The sequence below is a fragment of the Balaenoptera borealis genome (genome assembly GCF_965194805.1).
Source record: "Balaenoptera borealis genome assembly, chromosome: 1".
Classification (NCBI taxonomy): domain Eukaryota; kingdom Metazoa; phylum Chordata; class Mammalia; order Artiodactyla; family Balaenopteridae; genus Balaenoptera; species Balaenoptera borealis.
Window position 1 is genome coordinate 165,324,557 of NC_138860.1, and position 19,763 is coordinate 165,344,319.

The window sequence follows — 19,763 nt, forward strand, 5'->3', positions numbered from 1 at the left end:
TGACAAAACTGGAATAGGGGCAGATTGGACAAAAATATATCAATGTAAAATTTAGGGAAGTTGGTAACTGTACTGTGGTTTTTATCCTTGCTCTTAGGAAAAACACATTAAAGGGCATAATGTATAAAACCTACTCTTGAATGGTTCAGGAGAAAATAAGTATGTATATGTATCTCTATATATAGCTGTCTCTATAGATACAAAGAAAGTAAAAGAGAAAAGAAAGAGAATGATAAAACAAATGTGGCAAACTTTAAGAACACTGATGAATCTGGGTATACATGAGTTCTCTGCATGATTCTTACAACTTTTCTTTGAGTTTGAAATTATTTCAAAATAAAAAGTTAAAATAGATAAATAATACATATATAGACTACAATAAAATGGCAGTAAGTGCATTTAAAAGACATTGCAAAAGTACAGCTTTCTGATAAAGGAATGCATCTTACCCCTGTAGTTGCCACAGGAAGTGGATTGGCTGTGTAAAGGCTTCTTTTTCCATCATAAACTGGTCTACGGTCCCCAAATATAGTTACTTTAAAATGCTGAACCATTGAGTCAACCACCTCCCTAAAAAAGGGAAAAAATGCATTCATATAATCCTCTGCATGATGAAATACAAAAATCTTAACTAAAGTAACTTCTTACACTATTTAAAGCTGTCCAAATTCTAAAAGATAATCATACATGGTAAAGATTTTGCTTTCAGGACCATGGCTTAGGATACCAGAAAGATTGATTTCTGGGAAGGGATGATATGAATTTCACAAAAGACAGAGAAGAATAAATCCAGTGAATTACTTAATCATTTCGTGACACAGTTGACCTGCAAAATATTATCCTTATAAACTGATCCAAAATCCCTTTCACCATCTCTAAGCACTACCTGACACATTCACCTTCCTTTATCAAAGAATATGACGCTCTTTCCTTTGTGCTCAAATAGCACCTAGTACATATATCTATTAGAACACTTACTTCACTGTATTATAATTATTATTACATACTTCACTTCTACTAGACTGTGAGATTTTAAGAGCAATAAACACACCTGTATCCTGTACCCCCCCCATTCCTCTACCCACCCATTCTTCCAATGGTATCTAGCCAGTAAGGATATTTTGAAACCTCCATTTTTTTACCCAGCAAACATTTTTATCCTATATACTTACATGGGATGATATTAAAGATTTTTTAGACATTTTAAAAAATTTGCAGACTACAGAGAGAATAATACCAAATATCCACAAATCAATATTTATTTTTACATACACATAATTTGTAAAAGCAGTGGAAAGATATCTAGAAGGGTATGTACCAAACAGATACAGTGGTTAGTTACCTCTGGAGAAAGAAGTGAAGAGAAGAATTGTTTTTTATTTTGTTTACACAATCTAAATATATTACAATGACAGTATACTCACATAGTACTGGTATAATTTACAATGCATTTAAAAGAATGGGAAAAAAATTCAATTCTAGCCCAGTGAAGTAGAAGAGAAAGGAGAGAAAAAAGCATTTTCTGGAACAAAATAATTAAGCTGATTTGATACCCAGAGGAATTTTCCAAATGCTCAAAATTTCTATTTCCCCGCCTTTCAATTTTATTTTGCAAGTATTTCTTGCACCAGTCTTTTACTTTCCATTCCCAATTACCATCATCCTAAATTAAAACCTCATGTCCTAGTACCTGAATTATTTTAAGTTTCTTGTTTTTTATGCCTTTAATTTTTTCTTCTCCGGCCCAACTTATATCCCACTGCCAAATGAGTCTCCAAACCCCACTTTTTTTTATTCTCCAGGTACAAAAGCTTAAGTTAATCATGCTCCTCAGTTCATGCCACATTATCATCATTCATCTATATAAGACTCCTCTTCTAACTAATTGATTTCTTTCCTTCCATATTCATTTCTTATTCCCATTCTTCCCAATAAGTTATTTTTTCTAATGTGTTTGAAAAACATTCTTCTGTTTGTATATATTCCTAACTTCACCCTCTGCACTAGGTTTTTAAAATCTGTTCACGTTGCTGTGGGACACTTAGTTCCTTGTGATGCAAAGTACTCCACATGTTGTCTACTTACTCTCCCAGCAATACAGACTCAGAGTATCTTTAACATTCAGCCACCAAAACAATGCTACAATGCAATATCTCCTTTTATGTCCCCTTATGAACTTGTGTGAGAATTAATCTCTGGCTATATATACCCAGGAACAGAACTGTTAGGTCCAAGTGAATTTTATCAACTAAATGATGAAGAACTGCCAAACTGCTCTGCAGAATGGCTGCACTGAACAATCCTCCTGGAGCTTCCTATTTCCCTACATCCCAGACAAGATTTGGCATTATCCAGCTTTGCTTTCTAATTTTTGCTAGCTCAGTGGGTAAAACTAAAAGCTTGTTTTATTTAGATTTCTCTTATTACTAATGAATTTGAGCATCCCTTCATTATTTGTGTTTCTTCTTTTGTGAATTCCCTGTTTGTTTCCTTTGTTCATTTTCTACTGGGGTCCCAGTCTTCTTGTTGAATTGAAGGAGTTTCTTTGATATTCTAATGTTAATTCATTAACAGGTTTAGTTGTTGCAAATATCTTCCCCCAAATGTTACCTGCCTGTTAACAATGCCTATGTATTTACTGAACTGAAATCTTTAATGCTGTATCATCAAATTAATCATTTTTTCACCTTATGGTTTCATGCTTTTAAGGTTTTAAGAAATAATTTGCAAATATTAACTCACAAAGATGTATTATGTTTCATTAACTCTATAATTTTATCTATATTATGTTGGTCACTAATCCATTTGAGGTTCTTCTTTATAAATAGTATTATGGGAGAACTCAATTTTATTTTTCTCCCTACCAGTTTTCCCACACCATCTACTGAACAATCTATATTTAACTGATCAATTTATAATGCCAATTTATCTTATTAAGTTCTGATCTGAGTTCTCTCTGTTGTCCCAGTGGTCTCCTTGTCTGTTCTTGGACCAGTCTCATATGTTTTCATGATTACTGGAGTGTTTTATTATGTTGTAATGTGGGGCAGGGCAAGTTCCTTTTCTTTCTCTAAGATATCAATAACTTAGATATTCATGGAAACATTTATTCAAAATAAATTTCGAGTCCTTCCCCACTGCCCCAAACTATCAATACAATAAGGAAAAGAAACATATCTAGTGCCCTACATATAGTAAATAATCAAAAAATATCTGTTGGGACTTCGCTGGTGGCGCAGTGTTTAAGAATCCGCCTGCCAATGCAGGGGACACGGGTTCGAGCCCTGATCCGGGAGGATCCCACGTGCCGCGGAGCAGCTAAGCCTGGGCGCCACAACTACTGAGCCCACGAGCCACAACTACTGAGGCCCGTGCGCCTACAGCCCCGTGCTCCGCAACAAGGAGAGGCCACCGCAGTGAGAAGCCGCACACCGCAATGAGGAGTGGCCCACCCCCTGCTTGTCACAGCTGGAGAAAACCTGCACACAGCAACAAAGACCCAACCCAGCCAAAAATAAATAAATAAATTTATTTTTAAAAAAATCTGTTGGTTAAGAAACCCTCAAATAATACAAACTCGAGAGACAAGGCTAGTATGCTAAAAACAAATTAGTGTATTAAAAGCTACTGACAAACTACAACAATAAACAAAATAAAAGAAGATGAAACGTAATACAGGTAACTGTAAAGTCTAAACACTTACGTTTGAAAAGTTCAACTGCAATAAGAACAAATTAGAGGATCTAAACTTACCCACTGCTCTCGTGCAAAGGGGCTTTAGGTGACTATAAATCCAAAATCAACTAATACTGTGATGTAGTTTCTTCAAAATTAAAGAACTCAGGTTGCATATATTTAAATACCCAGTATAAGGCAGGTAACCATCCCATCAAGTATTACACAGGTCATTTCAAACTCTGGAGTACTCTGTTCAATTTGGAAAATACTTAAGACCCTAACAAATGAAACATAATCATAAAAAGGTAATCCTGATAGAAACTCACATAATATGAGCAAAAATAAATCAAATTAAGGACTCTTAGTCTAGAATAGGAAAGAGTCAAAGGAAATTAGAGAAGTCTTCAGCTATTTTGACAGACTGTCATGTGAAAAACTGAGTAGAGTATCTTCCTTGTATGGGAGGACAGAATTAGGACAAATAGTTGGAAAATATAAGGAGCTAGATTTTGGAACAAAAATTTCCAACATTTGCTAACCACCAGAGTTATTCACGAGTGGATTACACTATCTCATAAAGTACCTGAGTTCATCCTTGCTAGAACTGTTCAAAAAGCACTTATGTCAGAGAAGATACCGACTAGAAGATTGAAAGGAATAATGTCTACAATCCCCTCTAACAGTAAAATTTAATTAAGAGAATATCAAATAATGAAACTGCAGATCATAGCATCAGATACAGAAACTCCTTTATAAATAATTACACTAAATATTGATTTGAACTTAAGGCTTCTGAGCCTTTACAAAATGGTATTAGAATTCTATGTACATTGGGCAATTTTAACTTTAACCTCTTACTAATATGATATAATTAAATGATATATTTAGACTTTTAATGGAACTTTATTGTGCAAGTTAACAAAATGACAAATGCAGGAACTGCAACTTGTCATTTTTTTCTCTCAAATGATACTGTAGCAAAGGGTAGTTTATTAGAATATTCATCAGGCAGGCATGTGAAACTAGAGGAAAAACTCTAAAACAGTAATTTATCTAGTCATCTAGTCAGCTGTAGCAGCAAAGGTACTCACTCTATTATGAAGAAAGTTTGAATTGAGAAATGGCCAACTTGAGGAACCTTTAAAACATGTGGTAACATATGTACTGGAGAAAAATAAGTAGACATGAGTTTTTAGTCCCACTCTGCCACTAAATCGTTGGGAAATTTACTTGGCCTCTCTGAATTTAGTTCCTTTATCAATAAAAATGAGATAATAGTCTCAGGGCTGTTATAGGGACCATGTGGGATATTAGTGAAAGTACCTTGGGGGAAAAAGGTAAATATGTATCATACTATTTTTATATAAAAATTTAAGCATAATTATCTCAAAATCGTACTTCAAGAATGATATTGAGGTACTGAAGTCTTCCTAACAACAAACATACATTACAATGCAGTAGCATCAAATATAGTAAATAATACAAACAATGAATTCTAATTAAGTTAGAAACTGTGAACTGAATTTTCTCTACATTGTAGTTTGTGGAGCACTAGTCTTTTATTATAACAATGAACAATGGGGGGAGGAATCTTTTGTTCAAATGTAGAAATTTCAGGATAACTTTTTTTTTGTTGTTGTTGTGCCTCTGAGTTATAACTCAGAGTGTATCTTTACGCACTGGGCTTAAAAGACTCATGGCTTTTCAGGATAACATTTTAAGTGTGTACTGTTAAGCCAGCTTCTTAGCTTACAATAAAAAGTAAAACTACCATAACCAAAATACATAAAATATTTTAACTTCTAAAGCAGTATGTAGGAAAGAAATTTGGGAAAGAAAATCTGAGTAACTGGGTATAAGAACTTCTAACCAATCTTTAGTGGCTTCCTTTTACTAATAACCTTAGTCTGAAGAGGGAAGAATTCTTGCAGAGAATAATATGATGCATTTTTGTAAAACCTCAGGACAGAATTTTAAAATCCTGAAGAATATCTGGCAATCACTACAAAAATGGAACCTCCCTGAGTACATTAGGTCTTACACAGGGCTACAGCCTACCTTCCCACTCTTACCTCAACCACCACTTCCTATATTCTGGTACCAAGTCTTTTGACTCCATCATGCTCTGGTGCACAGACTGTAAAGTAAAATTTAATATTGTTTTCAGTAAGTTCCACTTTACCACCTGACTCATACAGCAGAAAAATGGTAGGAGAGGGAAACTTTAATGTAAAAAGGAGAGGAAATTATTTTCCTGTTAATTGTTACTATAAACTCACAGAGACCCATCTTCATCTCATTTTTAGGTACCTCTTAATTCTCTGCTCCCAAAAGATAGAATGGGAGATATTATTTTAGTCTTTAGGAGAAGACGTAAAATAGTATTTTCCTCTAAAAGTGACTATTCACCTTAGTTTAGTATTCCCAGCTACAATAGATTAATTTGCCACTATAATACAGACAGAACAAAGGAAGATTGCTAAGGTATAACAAGACGCTAAAATCACCCAGAGGTTTATAAAACACCGCGAAAACAGCTGACAGCCACTCCTAGTATCCTTCTAACCTCTAATTTATCTTCATAACTCTGTACTAAGTAGCAGAGAAGGTAGCCATACCTTTGCATCAAGTTAAAGTTTAAAGATTCAGAGTAGAGCAGAAAGGAGTTATACTTTAAATCAACTTTTTAATGCCTTATAAAATTTGTAGTACATCAGAGCATTTTTTTAAAAATTAATTAATTTAGTTATTTTTGGCTGTGTTGGGTCTTCGTTTCTGTACGAGGGCTTTCTCTAGTTGCGGCGAGCGGGGGCCACTCTTCATTGCGGTGCGCGGGCCTCTCACTATCGTGTCCTCTCTTGTTGTAGAGCACAGGCTCCAGATGCGCAGGCTCAGTAGTTGTGGCTCACGGGCCTAGTTGCTCCGTGGCATGTGGGATCTTCCCAGACCAGGGCTCGAACCCGTGTCCCCTGCATTAGCAGGCAAATTCTCAACCACTGCGCCACCAGGGAAGCCCCTACATCAGAGCATTTTACCATAAACTATCTTCACTGCCAATTCATATGGGTGTGAATTCTTTCATAATCTTATATAACCACACTAGCTAATCTAGTAACCATTTCTAGTATTCACAAACAATTGATAGATTACTTTAGACTGAGCAATAGATTTTTTTTAAACATCTTTATTGGAGTATAATTGCTTTACAGTGGTGTGTTAGTTTCTGCTTTATAACAAAGTGAATCAGTTATACATATACATATGTTCCCATATCTCTTCCCTCTTGCATCAATAGATTTTTTTTTTTTAATTTTTTTAAATTTTATTTATTTATTTATTTATGGCTGCGTTGGGTCTTCGTTTCTGTGCGAGGGCTTTCTCCAGTTGCGGTGAGCGGGGGCCACTCTTCATCGCTGTGCGCGGGCCTCTCACTGTCGCGGCCTCTCTCGTTGCGGAGCACAGGCCCCAGATGCGCAGGCTCAGTTGTTGTGGCTCACGGGCCTAGTTGCTCCGTGGCATGTGGGATCTTCCCAGACCAGGGCTCGAACCCGTGTCCCCTGCATCGGCAGGCAGATTCTCAACCACTGCGCCACCAGGGAAGCCCACATCAATAGATTTTTAACTCAATGTGGCTTACACTAACAATTCTCCTCTAGAACACTTCTCCCTCAGGCCACCACTGACTTCTTAATAGACATAGCCTCTTTTCAGTCTCTACGGTCCTCGCTTCTTTTAGCATTTGCCACTGTGATCAATCCTTGAAGATCACGATCCGTGCTTTACTTTCTCTGAAACAGCTTCTACTTTGTCCTGGTTCTCCTACCTTTGCAATCTCTAAGTGTCTTCACTGGCAACCTGAAACAATAGTATCCCCAGAGATCTATTCTCAGTTTTCTTATCTTGACGCTACACACTCTCCCTAGCTTTTAACTATCACCTATATGCTGACACATCTCAAATCTCAATCTCGGGGCTTCCCTGGTGGCGCAGTGGTTGAGAATCTGCCTGCCGATGCAGGGGACACAGGTTTGGGCCCTGGTCTGGGAGGATCCCACATGCCCCGGAGCGACTGGGCCCGTGAGCCACAATTACTGAGCCTGCGCGTCTGGAGCCTGTGCTCCGCAACAAGAGAGGCCGCGATAGTGAGAGGCCCGCGCACCGCGATGAAGAGTGGCCCCCGCTCGCCACAACTAGAGAAAGCCCTCGCACAGAAACGAAGACCCAGCACAGCCATAAATAAATAAATTAAAAAAAAAAAAATCTCAATCTTCACTTATTTCCTGAGCTCTAGGAGCTTATTTCGAATAATCTATTGAACTTCTCCATCTTGATGTTTCTTACACAATTCAACCGCCAAATAGTTAAGAGAAAATAAAAAACTTGGTCCTTTCACCATCTGTATTTCTGTTAAAGCCATCAACACTGTACAAGCAAGGAACTATGAAGCCATTCTTATCTCTTCCCTTTCTCTACACACCTAAATTATTCATTCTTCTTCTAAATCTTATATCTAAGCCTCTGCTCCACCGCCACTGCCACTGCTATTAGTTAAGTCTTAGAACACACTATCTCTAATCTACAAAAGTAGGTACCAAACACGAATTTTAAAAGATACATGCACCCCGATGTTCATAGCAGCAGTATTTGCAATAGCCAAGACATGGAATCAACCCAAGTGCCCATCAACAGATGAATGGATAAAGATGTGGTGTATGTGTGTGTGTACACACACACACACACACACACACACACACACACACACACACACACACACACACAGAATGGAATATTACTCAGCCATTAAAAAGAATGAAATTCTGCCATTTGCAGCAACATGAATGGACCTAGAGAATATTACGCTTAGTGAAATAAGTCAGAGAAAGACAAATACTGTATGATATCACTTATATGTATAATCTTAAAAATAATACAAATGAATGTATATGCAAAACAGAAACAGACTCACAGCTATAGAAAACAAACTTCAGTTACCAAAGGGGAGTGAAGAGGGGGGAGAAACAAATTAGGGCTACGGGATTAACAGATATAAACTACTATGTATAAAATAGATAAGCAACAAGGATATATTACATAGCACAGGGAATTATAGCCATTATCCTGTAATAACTTATAATGAAGTATAATCTGCAAAAATACTGAATCACTATGCTATACACCTGAAACTAATATTATAAATCAACTATACTACAAATTAAAAAAAATAGGGGACTTCTCTGGTGGTCCAGTGGTTAAGAATCCCTCTTCCAATGTAGGGGATGCGGGTTCAATCCCTGGTCGGGGAACTAAGATCCCACATGCCACGGAGCAACTGAGCCCAAGAGTCGCAACTAGACAGAAGCCCGTGCACCGCAACAAAAGATCCCGTGTGCTGCAACTAAGACCCAACGCAGCCAATAAATAAATATTTAAAAAAAAAATAGTATTAGAGGTGCTAGCGGCTATGCTGGAGTATGAGAAAAAATGGTTAGAAGTATTTATATTTAATTTTCACCTAACAATTACAAATTGAGATGGACTAAAATTCATGAATAGGGATTGATACTGGTATCCTCATTTAGTCCACATCAGACGATCAGGTGTAACATATGTAGGTACACAAAGAATCCAAAGAGAATAATGGGAGTTCTGCAACATAAGAGTTAACAGTGGAACTCCCACTCATTCATTCATTTTCAGCATGTTGTAACTTATTTCCGTTCAAGTGTGTGGCACATATTCTATCAGGTTTTGGTACAGTAATCAGAACACGTCAAATTACTAAATCTATTCTTAAATAGTTTATTTCAAAATATTGTTTCCCACCTTTAATTTTTCTATAGTTATGCAATGTTAGAATAGTAGTACATGTCCATAAATTTAAAAATTTTAAATGTGTGTGTATATATATATCTATATATATCTATATACATCTATATAGATATATATAGATATATTTATCTATTTATTGTTGAATGCATGGGTAAATATGTTTTAACTAATAGGGATGCATGATCAAAAGTTTGAAGACTACTGCAATCGCCTTCCAAATGTTCTCCAGGACTCTGGTCTTTTCTCTTCTCTAATTCATTCTCCCCACTGCCATTAGAAATGCTTTTTTTTTTCTTTTTGGCTGCATCATGCCACTTGCAGGATCTTAGTTCCCCGACCAGGGATTGAACCTACTCCCTTGGCAGTGAAAGCATGGAGTCCTAACCATTGGACCGCCAGGGAATTCCCTAGAAATGCTTTTACAGAACCCTCCTACACTGTTAGTGGGAATGTATATTGGTGCAGTCACTATGGAGAATAGCATAGAGGTTCCTCAAAAATCTAAAAACAGAGTCGCCATATGATCCGGCAATCCCACTCCTGGGCATATACCCAGACAAAACTATAATTCGAACAGACACACGCACCCCTATGTTCACAGCAGCACTATTTACAATAGCCAAGACATGGATACAACCTAAATGTCCATCGACAGATGAATGGATAAAGAAGATGTGGTATATATACAATGGAATATTACTAAGCCATTAAAAAGAATGAAATAATGCCATTTGCAGCTACATGGATGGACCTAGATATTATCACACTAAGCGAAGTAAGTCAGAAAGAGAAAGACAAATACCATATGATATCACTTATACATGGAATCTAAAATATGACACATATGGGAATTCCCTGACAGTCCAGTGGTTAGGACTCTGCGCTTTCACTGCCGAGGGCCTAGGTTCAATCCCTGGTCGGGGAACTAAGATCCCACAAGCTGTGTGGTACAGAAAAAAAAAAAAAAAGACACATATGAACTTATCCACGAAACAGAAACAGACTCACAGACATAGAGAACAGACTTGTGGTTGCCAAGGGGGAGGGCGGAGGGGAGGGCTGGATCGGAGTTCGGGACTAGCAGACGCAAACTATTATATATAGAATAGATAAACAACAAGGTCCTACTGTATAGCACAGGGAACTATATTCAGTACTCTGTAATAAACCATAATGGAAAAGAATATGAAAAAGAATGAATACATACACACACACACACACACACACACACACACACACATAAAAAAAACTGAATCACTTTGCTGAGCACCAGAAACTAACACAACATTGTAACTCAACTATGATTCAATTAAAAAAAAAAAAACACTGAAAAGAAAGAAAGAAATGCTTTTAAATATAGGTGTTCCTCATTTGCTCAAAAGCCTCCAGTGGCTCTCTACTCTTTCTGAATTCACAAGCCTTAGCATGGATTTAAGATCCTTTATAACCTACTTGCTGGCCAACTTTTTCAGACTCTAGCTACTCTATTTATACTGGCCTATTTCTGTTACATAAACATGTCATACCTTTGCTCATGCTCTCTCTCTATGGATTATTCTTTCCCCTAGTCCACTGGGTAACTATTCAGCTCAGGTAACAATGTCATGTACCCTATCTTCCTCGCTAACCAAAAGCAGGAATCATTACTCTTTTATCACAGCACATACTGCACATCTCACAGAACTTGTCACTCTATACAGACTATATAATCCTTGGCAGGAATCATGTCTTATTTATCTTGTTATCTCCAGAACTTAGCACAGTGCCTGACACAAACAGGGGCACAATAAGTTAAACAGTTAATGAAAACATAGAGAAGATTTTAAAAATGATCTTTTTAAAAGTTACTGCAGGCTTTAGAATTATAGTTCTAGTCAGGATCCATATATCCTGAAATCTAGTACTAATAGCATTCTGCTTTGGTACAATAATATGGTACATTCAGATAACTGCTTTAAATTAATTTAACTCAGCCTAAGGAAAAAAATGGAGCATACTAGAAGTAAACAAGTCAAGGCACATCCTACAATGGAATACTATACAGCTGTTATTGTAATTTAAATCTACACAGATAGATAGATATTAGGAATAAACCCTACCTACTAGTCCCTGATGTTTAGACATATATTTATTTATAAGAGTATCTTTGAATTTCAAATATATTGTAGGAATATTAGCCAAAAGGTTAATTTCTACTGAGTAATTTATTTAAATGCTACTTTAAAAGAATTTTGAGATTTGAAATAATCACCATCTATTAACTTTCCTATCTTCCAAGTGACTAACAACTAACAAGGAAAATAAAACTTGCTTTTTCTTAACTGACATATTTTGCATGATATAGTTTCCCCAAGATAGCTAAACATTCAAAACTATACCATTTGATTTTCACTGGCAGTGTTTTCTGGTGTATGTCTTCTAAACCATTTTAATCAGAAGTATACCCCTCTACAGATAAGACACCAAAAGAACAGCTGGCAAAAGAAAAAAATAATTGGACTTCATCAAAATGAAAAATGTTTGTGTTTCAGAGGATACCATCAAGAAAGTGAAAAGGCAGCACAAGGAATATAGCCAATATTTTATAATAACTTTGTATGGAATATAATCTATTAAATATCAAATCACTATTTTGTATACCTGAAACTAATAATATAATATTGTAAATAAACTATATTTCAATTAAAAGAAAAAAGAAAAAAAATTTTAAAAAGAAGTAAAAAGGCAAGGTGCAGAAAGGGAGAAAATTTTTGCAAATCATCTTATCTGATAAGGTATAAAGAACTCCTACAATTCAGTAATGAAAAGGCAAATGATCCAATTTAAAAATGGGCAAAAGACCTGAATAGACATTTCTCTGAAAACATACAAATAGCCAATAAGTGCACGAAAATATGGTCAATATCACTAGCCATCAGGGAAATGCAAATCAAAGTAACAATGAAATACTACTTAACACTCACTATGATGGCTATAATCAAAAAGACAGATAACAAATGTTAATGAGGATGTAGACAAACTGGAATCACCACACACTGCTAATGGAAATGTAAAACGATGCAGCCACTTTAGAAAAGAGTCTGGCAGTTTCTCAAAAGGTTAAACATAGAGTTACCATATGATTCCCCTCTTGGGTATACACTCAAGAGAAATGAAAACACGTCCCACACAAAATTCTGTACATGAACGTGCATAGCAGCATAATTCTTAAGAGCCAAAATGTGCAAACAACTCACATGTCCATCAACTGATGAACTGATACACAAAATATCCATACAATGGAATATCATTAAGCAATAAAAAGGAATGAAGTACTAATACATGTTACAACATTATGTGAAAACGTGAAATGAAAGAGGTCAGTCACACAGAAGGCCGCATATTGTATGATTCTATTTATATTTAAATGTCCAGAAAAGGCAAATCTACAGAGACAGAAAGTAGATTAGTATTGGGCAGGGACTGCAGGGAGGGAGGCAATGGGGAGTGACCGCTAGTGAGTATGGGATTTCTTTGGGGGAGGACAAAACGTTCTAAAGTATGACTGCAGTGACAGTTGTACATTATCACTGTGAACATACTAAATGCCACTGAATTGCACACTTTAAATGAGTGAATCGTGTAGTATGTGAATTTTATATCAATAAGGATGTTATTTAAAAAAAGAATGTCCTGTACTTCCCTGGTGGTGCAGTGGTTGAGAGTCCGCCTGCCAATGCAGGGGACATGGGTTCGATCCCTAGTCCAGGAAGATCTCACATGCCGTGGAGCAACTAAGCCCGCGAGCCACAACTACTGAGCCCGTGCACCTAGAGGCCGTGCTCTGCAACAAGAGAAGCCACCGCAATGAGAAGCCCACGCACCGCAACGAAGACTCAAAGCAGCCAAAAAAAAGAAAAGAAAACAAACAAAAAAACCCAATGTGTTAAAAAGAAAAAAAGAATATCCCTTTCTTGCACACTACCCTGTTATAACACTATGCCAATAATATTCCTAATAACAGTAGAAGAGAGTTTCTTCAAACACTCTGACTTGCTATTTCTATTTAAAAGCCAAAATCATATCAATATAGATTTTTTCCTTCTAAGATTCAATCATTAGAATTACATTACATCCATATGCACTATGCACAAACATTCAGCACTATGTCATTAATCATAATAGAATAGTAACAGCAATCATACTAGTACAATGATTATAAGATAATGCTTAATTTGTAAAAGAAAATTAAACCAAAACTTCGATCACAATCTATTACCAACTATTTCAACATTCCTTCAAATCTTTATGCAAGGAGATCTTGCATTTATAATCATGCTGCATACACAACTTTCCCCATCTATTTCACTATTTAACAATTTTGAATAAATATGGAACAGTCTATTCATGGTTTATCCTCATATATATTAAGTAGTTGTACAAACTAGCATAAAAATCTCAAGTTACAGATTTTATACTTCAGGTCATAATATTTCTAGAAATTAATTTTTAGTTATTAAGACCATTCACTTGTTAAAAAAAAACTAGAAACATCTGAAATCTGCTTTACATGCTCTTTTAACTAATGATGATTTTATAATCAAATAATTAAATAGGAAAAAAAAAGAAACACACAGACACACACTCCCCAAAGAAGTGAGGAAAGGATAAAAAAAGCAACAGACAGAAAGTCTAAAGTAGAAAAATTGACTCACAAGATGATTCACAAGCATTTCCTGGATATTTTGTCCAAGAAAACTCTTCTGACTAAAGTGGAAACTTGTTTGGCTGCAATACATCATTCTACTATTATGATTAATGCCACAGTGCCAAATATTTGAGCATGTGGCATATGGACAAGAGAAACCTCATATGTGTTGATTTAAATACTGCTGCATTTTGGCCCATAACTGTTTAGTTCATATTGAAAAGGAATTGTAAAGTTCTATTTAGTTTCTTCTAACTTCTAGAATTCTAGTTGTTGAAGTGTAAGAACTGAACCAATTTAGGAAGCCCACCAACAATTTTAACTGACTAGTTACATGATATTTCAAAAATTGAAGACAAAAGCTAGTCTTTTGAAGAAAATAAAGGGAATAAGCTTTGTGGATATTGACATAAAATTAAATCAATATTATTAACAAAGTATAAAGTTGGTTAATGCCAATTTTAGAGTCCCAAGGAAGTCCTATAGCTCCTATCAAAACTCAAATAAAAGGTACACGATAAAAAAAATTTCCATTTGGGAACATCTAAATTACAGATCCTTTACTCCTACTGACCAATAACGTAAGAAGACATAGCAACATAAAGATGAAATACAATTAGGGATGCCAAAAGGACTGTAAGTTAAAACCAGAATGTACCACACTAATTTATTATATACATTTTCCTCCCAAACTTAACCAACATGTTGAGCATCTACATGTGAAACTCTATGGTACGCAACTTCATATACACACATATAACATGTGATTATTCCTCTACCAAAAAAAAGGTAGGAAAAAGAACAAATCTAATAAACAATTTTGTTCTTTTTTACCCAACGTTATTGCCAATGCCCTAGTCCCTCATAACTCATCTGAAATACTAAAAAAAACTTCAATTGACATCCTTCTAAGTCCCAAGCCTCCAACTCCTACCACTTCCTCAATTCCATCCCATTTCGTCTTCAAGTGATTTTGTTTTTCTAACATTTTCATCATATAATTTTCCTATTCAATAAATAATGTATAAGAATTCTTCACTATATACTGCTAAAGTTAGGGGCAATTTTTTCAGGCAGGGCAAGGTGGAGAGGCAATAATAAGGAATTCAGCTAAGAAATATCTGTCTTAGACATTCTATCAGTTAAGAGATTTCCTTAGATTAATAAATGCCTTTTAAAAATGTAAACATCTACCAGAAAGGTCAGAATTATCCTTCATTCAAATTTACACATTAACACCCCAGTTCTGAGAAACAAGAAAAAGGGAATTTGAGAGTGCAGCATGAGACAGTTGGTCCCTGTAAGCCCAAAGACAGACAAAAGAGAAGGACACTAACATAAAGACTAACCTATATATCCTAGGAGAGAAGGGTAGGGCACTGAAAATCCATATCTAGGCATACAAAGCCCTCTATAATGTCCAGTTCTCTTTCCTGTCTCCCACCAACACACTCATCCCATTTTACTTTTATAAGCATTTCATTCATTTTACTGAGTATTTATTATGTGTCAATCATTGAGCTAAGATCAGGGCTACAAAGATGATAAAGAATATTACTTTTCATGAAGAGGTTATACTGAGAGAAGAGGGTAACAAATAATGCACTAAAAATACTGTAACGAAAGTGTACACCAACCAAGTACTACAAGGTCATAGTAGAATGAATTACCATCTGGCCTTTCGGCTGGAACCACCATCTTCCAATAATTCATCAAAATGACCAACACAAAGGGAAGGAGGAGGGGTACTTGCTATATGTTTTCTAGGCCTTTTAGAAAACACGGAGTTGTTCCTTTGGCCACATACATGCGAATCAAGAAGAAAGTGATATTGTAGATATCAAGCGAATGGGCACTGTTCCATAAGGAATGCCCCACAAATGTTACCATGGCAAAACTGGAAGAGTCTACAGTGTTACCTAGCACAATGTTGGCATCGCTGTAAACAAACAAGTTAAGGGCAAGATTCTTGCCAAGAGAATTAATGTGCCTATCAAGCACATTAAGCACTCTAAAAGCCAAGATAGCTTCCTGAAATGTGTGAAGGAAAACGATCAGAAAAAGAAGGAAGCCAAAGAGAAAGGTACTTGGGTTCAGCTGAAGCGCCAGCCTGCTCCACCCAGAGAAGCACACTTCGTGAGAACCAGTGGAAAGGAGCCTGAACTGTTGGAGCCCATTACCTATGAATTCATGGCATGATGGGTGTAAAGAAAATAAAAGACCTGGACTGTACATATGTTTCTCTTAATTGAGTAGAAGTGTTGTGTCCCTTCTCCCAAAGAAATATTTAAAGCACATTTTAACTGTGTCCGAATTCAGTGGGTGATGTCTTTACTTTTCAAATTTAGTTGTTTTTCTTCCTGAAAGATGTGAGGTAATTTGTTGTGCAATATACTCCACTGGTTAATAAACTGTCAAATATTATTTGTAAAAAAGAAAAAGAAAAAAAGAATGAACTACCGTCTGACTAAGGAGTTCAAAATGTTTGTCCTGAAAAATAATAGAAGTTTGCCAGATAGGTAAGGGCAGAGAGGGCATTCCAGGTAGGAGTTGCAGAATATGAAAAAAGATAAAGGTTAGAGCCAAACTAAGAAAGGTATGCTATAGTAAATTTGGGATGTTATTCTGTAGGCAATAGGGAGCTGAAAACATTTTAAAGTAGGGGAGTGATATAATCAGATTTCTTATTTAAAAGAATAAGTACGCCAGAAGTATGGATACTTAACGAGAATGGGGAGAGAAAGAAATGTTAGGGGAGACCAATTTGAAGATCATTACAATAGTCTAGATAACAAATAAGGGTCTGAAACCAAGGTGGTAGCAGTATGGATGGAGAGGGGCCAAATTAGGGAATAATTTTTGAAACAGAAGCAATAGGACTTGATAACCAACAGGAGGAAAAAGAAGGTCTAGTTTGGGAATTTAGGTAGAGGAAAAGAATATAGTAGTATGAGCGGAGTGTGGGGATGGGGATTGAGAGAATAAGTTGTTTTGACCTGTGTTTGAAGCACTTTATAGATATTCAGGTGTCAAGTCTGAAGCTCAGGAAAGAGGTGGAGGCTACAGCAAGATTAGGAAGTCATGTACTCATAGATGGTAGCTTATTGTAGTACCTGACCAGAACCTCCACCTTAAGCCTGGCTTAGGCTCACTAAACCTGGTTCTTCTCAATTGTTGTACCTTTGTTACTGCTGCCTTATCTTTAAAAAAAAAAAAAAAAGTCTTCTCTTTACTACACGATATGCAATTCTACCAACTGTTTAGATTAGCCCAATTCCTTTCCTTCTTGCTTTACAAATATTTCTTAATGACTATCAAGTCAGGATTCTGGAGTGCTGGTCTCACCTTTGCTACTAGAAATGTGTGTTGTTGAGTAAGCCTCTCAACCTTTCTGGATTTCAGCTACAAAAAAAGGTATCAGGAAAAAAAAAAAAAAGGCATCAGATTAGTTGATATCTTAGATTCCTCCACTTGTAATACTCCACAACTTGCTTCCTGACCTCAGAAAGAACTCTTTGTTACATGTTAATTATAACACTCATATGATGGTTTTCTTTCATATGTTATTACAAAGTCTCTTAGTGCTCATTCACTTCATATTTCTTATGTGTCTTATCTCTTCTACTAAATTACAAATTTCTTGACAGCAATAAATCTATGTTTTAAATGAAGGCTCTTAATAATAATACTTACTGAGTAAGAAAAGGTTGGGGTATTTGATAGTACAAACTAAAAGGCTAAGTTGAACATCATTGTTTTCTAAATATTTTGTCCATAAGTCTTTCTTTTTTTTTAAACCCTCCTTTGTGGTGTACACCATATCATAAATTCCTTTTCTGTTCCTGTATCATCTAAACCACATCCACATCCATAGTATTTGGGGGAAGTGAAAGAAGCTTATTGAAAGCAGACTGATAAATCTTTATATATCATATATACTTGTTCCTATAAAAGAGTAGGGAACAGTTAGGAGTTGAGGATCAGGAGAAGAGAAGGCATGAAACCATGACAACCACCATCATCTTAAAGGGAACATCACGAAAGGGGTAAATAGGGTCGAGGTGGGGTAGGGAGAAAAAAGAAAGCACCAATAAATATTACCTAATAGCAAAGGAAAAAATGCTCAGTCTGATTTCAAGAGCACATAAAAATGACTTGCACCTTTTCTATTATCACAGAGAAAACATATGAATTTACGTTATAATGGAAAAATTTCAAGGCTGTTTGTAGATTTTTCCCATCATCACACCTCTGAAGTACAGTCAATTTCAAAGCAAATTACCATCTGTTCTTGGTCAAACTGTTAGACATTATCATTGCTATTTAGATATATAAGATAAACATAATTTCTAAAGCAAAGACAAATACCAAAAGCAAAAGATCTCTGAATTCTTACCTGTTCACTCTCCTAGGACACTTGTCTGGTTTAATATCTACCTCATAGAGGTAGACATCGATCTTTGGAATTTCAACTTGAAAACAGTTAGCCAGCAATTTAATGGGTTTGCCCATGGTGCCATAGCCAGGTCTTCTGGGCACCATGAGTAGGGGCTGGGCCCCAACGGGTCCTGCCAGGAAAGGGGAAAAAAAAGAGAGAAACACTCTTACAAGCTGCATTTAATAATCCTGTCAACCAGAGTAAGTTAGAATTTTAAGTACAGTTGATAATGCTTGAAGCCTAGTGCTGAAAGATGACATCGTTTCTAACACCAATTTCTTTCACCCCACTTTACTTTCCTCATTAAAACAAACATAAAAAGAAACAAAAACTGGGTACCTCTGGAAAATTGTTTTGGAAGGGGTAGAAAGGAGCACACAAACCCAGGTGAGCATAAACAAAGCACAAATTGTATCCAAAAAGTATGCAACCAATAGCAAAGTAAACTTAAAGAAGGGTAAGAGCAAATGAACAAAATAAAAAACAATATGCAATAAAAAGGATCAACAAAGCACAAAATCAATTATTGGAAAAGATAACTAAAATTGATAAATTCCAGTGATTTTTATAACAGAAGAAAAAAAGGCTTAAGTAACCAATATAAATGGAAAAAAAAGTATCAGTATCACTACAGATACAGAAGACATTACAAACATTGTTAATAAATTTGAAAGTTTGATGAAATAGACTAAGTCCTAGAAAGATACAGCTTACTGGTATACAAAAGCATATAAAATTTGAAAAGTTCTCTTTTCAAATAAAATAAAATGTAAAATGGTGCAGCTGTTTTGGAAAACAGTACAGTGGTTCCTCAAAACATTAAAAATAGAATTACCATACGATCCAATAGATCCATGATCTACTTCTGGTTATAAACCCAAAAGAATTGAAAGCAGGGTATTGAAAAGATAATTATACACCTATGCTCATAGCAGTACTATTCACAATAGACGAAAGGTGGAAGCAACCTAAGTGTCCACTGATGCATGAATGGATAAAGAAAATCTGGTATATACCTATAATGGGACATCAATCAGCCTTAAAAAGGAAGGAAATTCTGACACATGCTACAACATAGATGAAACTTGTAGAGGTCATGCTAAGTGAAATAAGCCAGTCACAAAAAGACAC

At 35.8% G+C, this 19,763-nt stretch overlaps 1 protein-coding gene and 1 pseudogene across 3 annotated transcripts in view; one reads left to right on the plus strand and one right to left on the minus strand.

The window, feature by feature from the left end:
- AGO3 (argonaute RISC catalytic component 3) overlaps positions 1-19,763 on the minus strand; it is a 117,719-nt gene that overhangs the window by 79,011 nt on the left and 18,945 nt on the right. For both annotated transcript variants that reach the window (XM_082363038.1, XM_082363039.1), the window contains exons 2-3: positions 18,591-18,762; positions 450-570 (exon numbers count right to left, since the gene is read on the minus strand). In XM_082363038.1, coding sequence (XP_082219164.1) covers positions 450-570; positions 18,591-18,762 — 293 coding nt within the window. The remainder of the gene's footprint in view (positions 1-449; positions 571-18,590; positions 18,763-19,763) is intronic.
- Positions 9,790-18,581, plus strand: LOC309614829 (large ribosomal subunit protein eL21 pseudogene; annotated as a pseudogene). The gene has a single exon. The product of its transcript is annotated as a large ribosomal subunit protein eL21 pseudogene (transcript).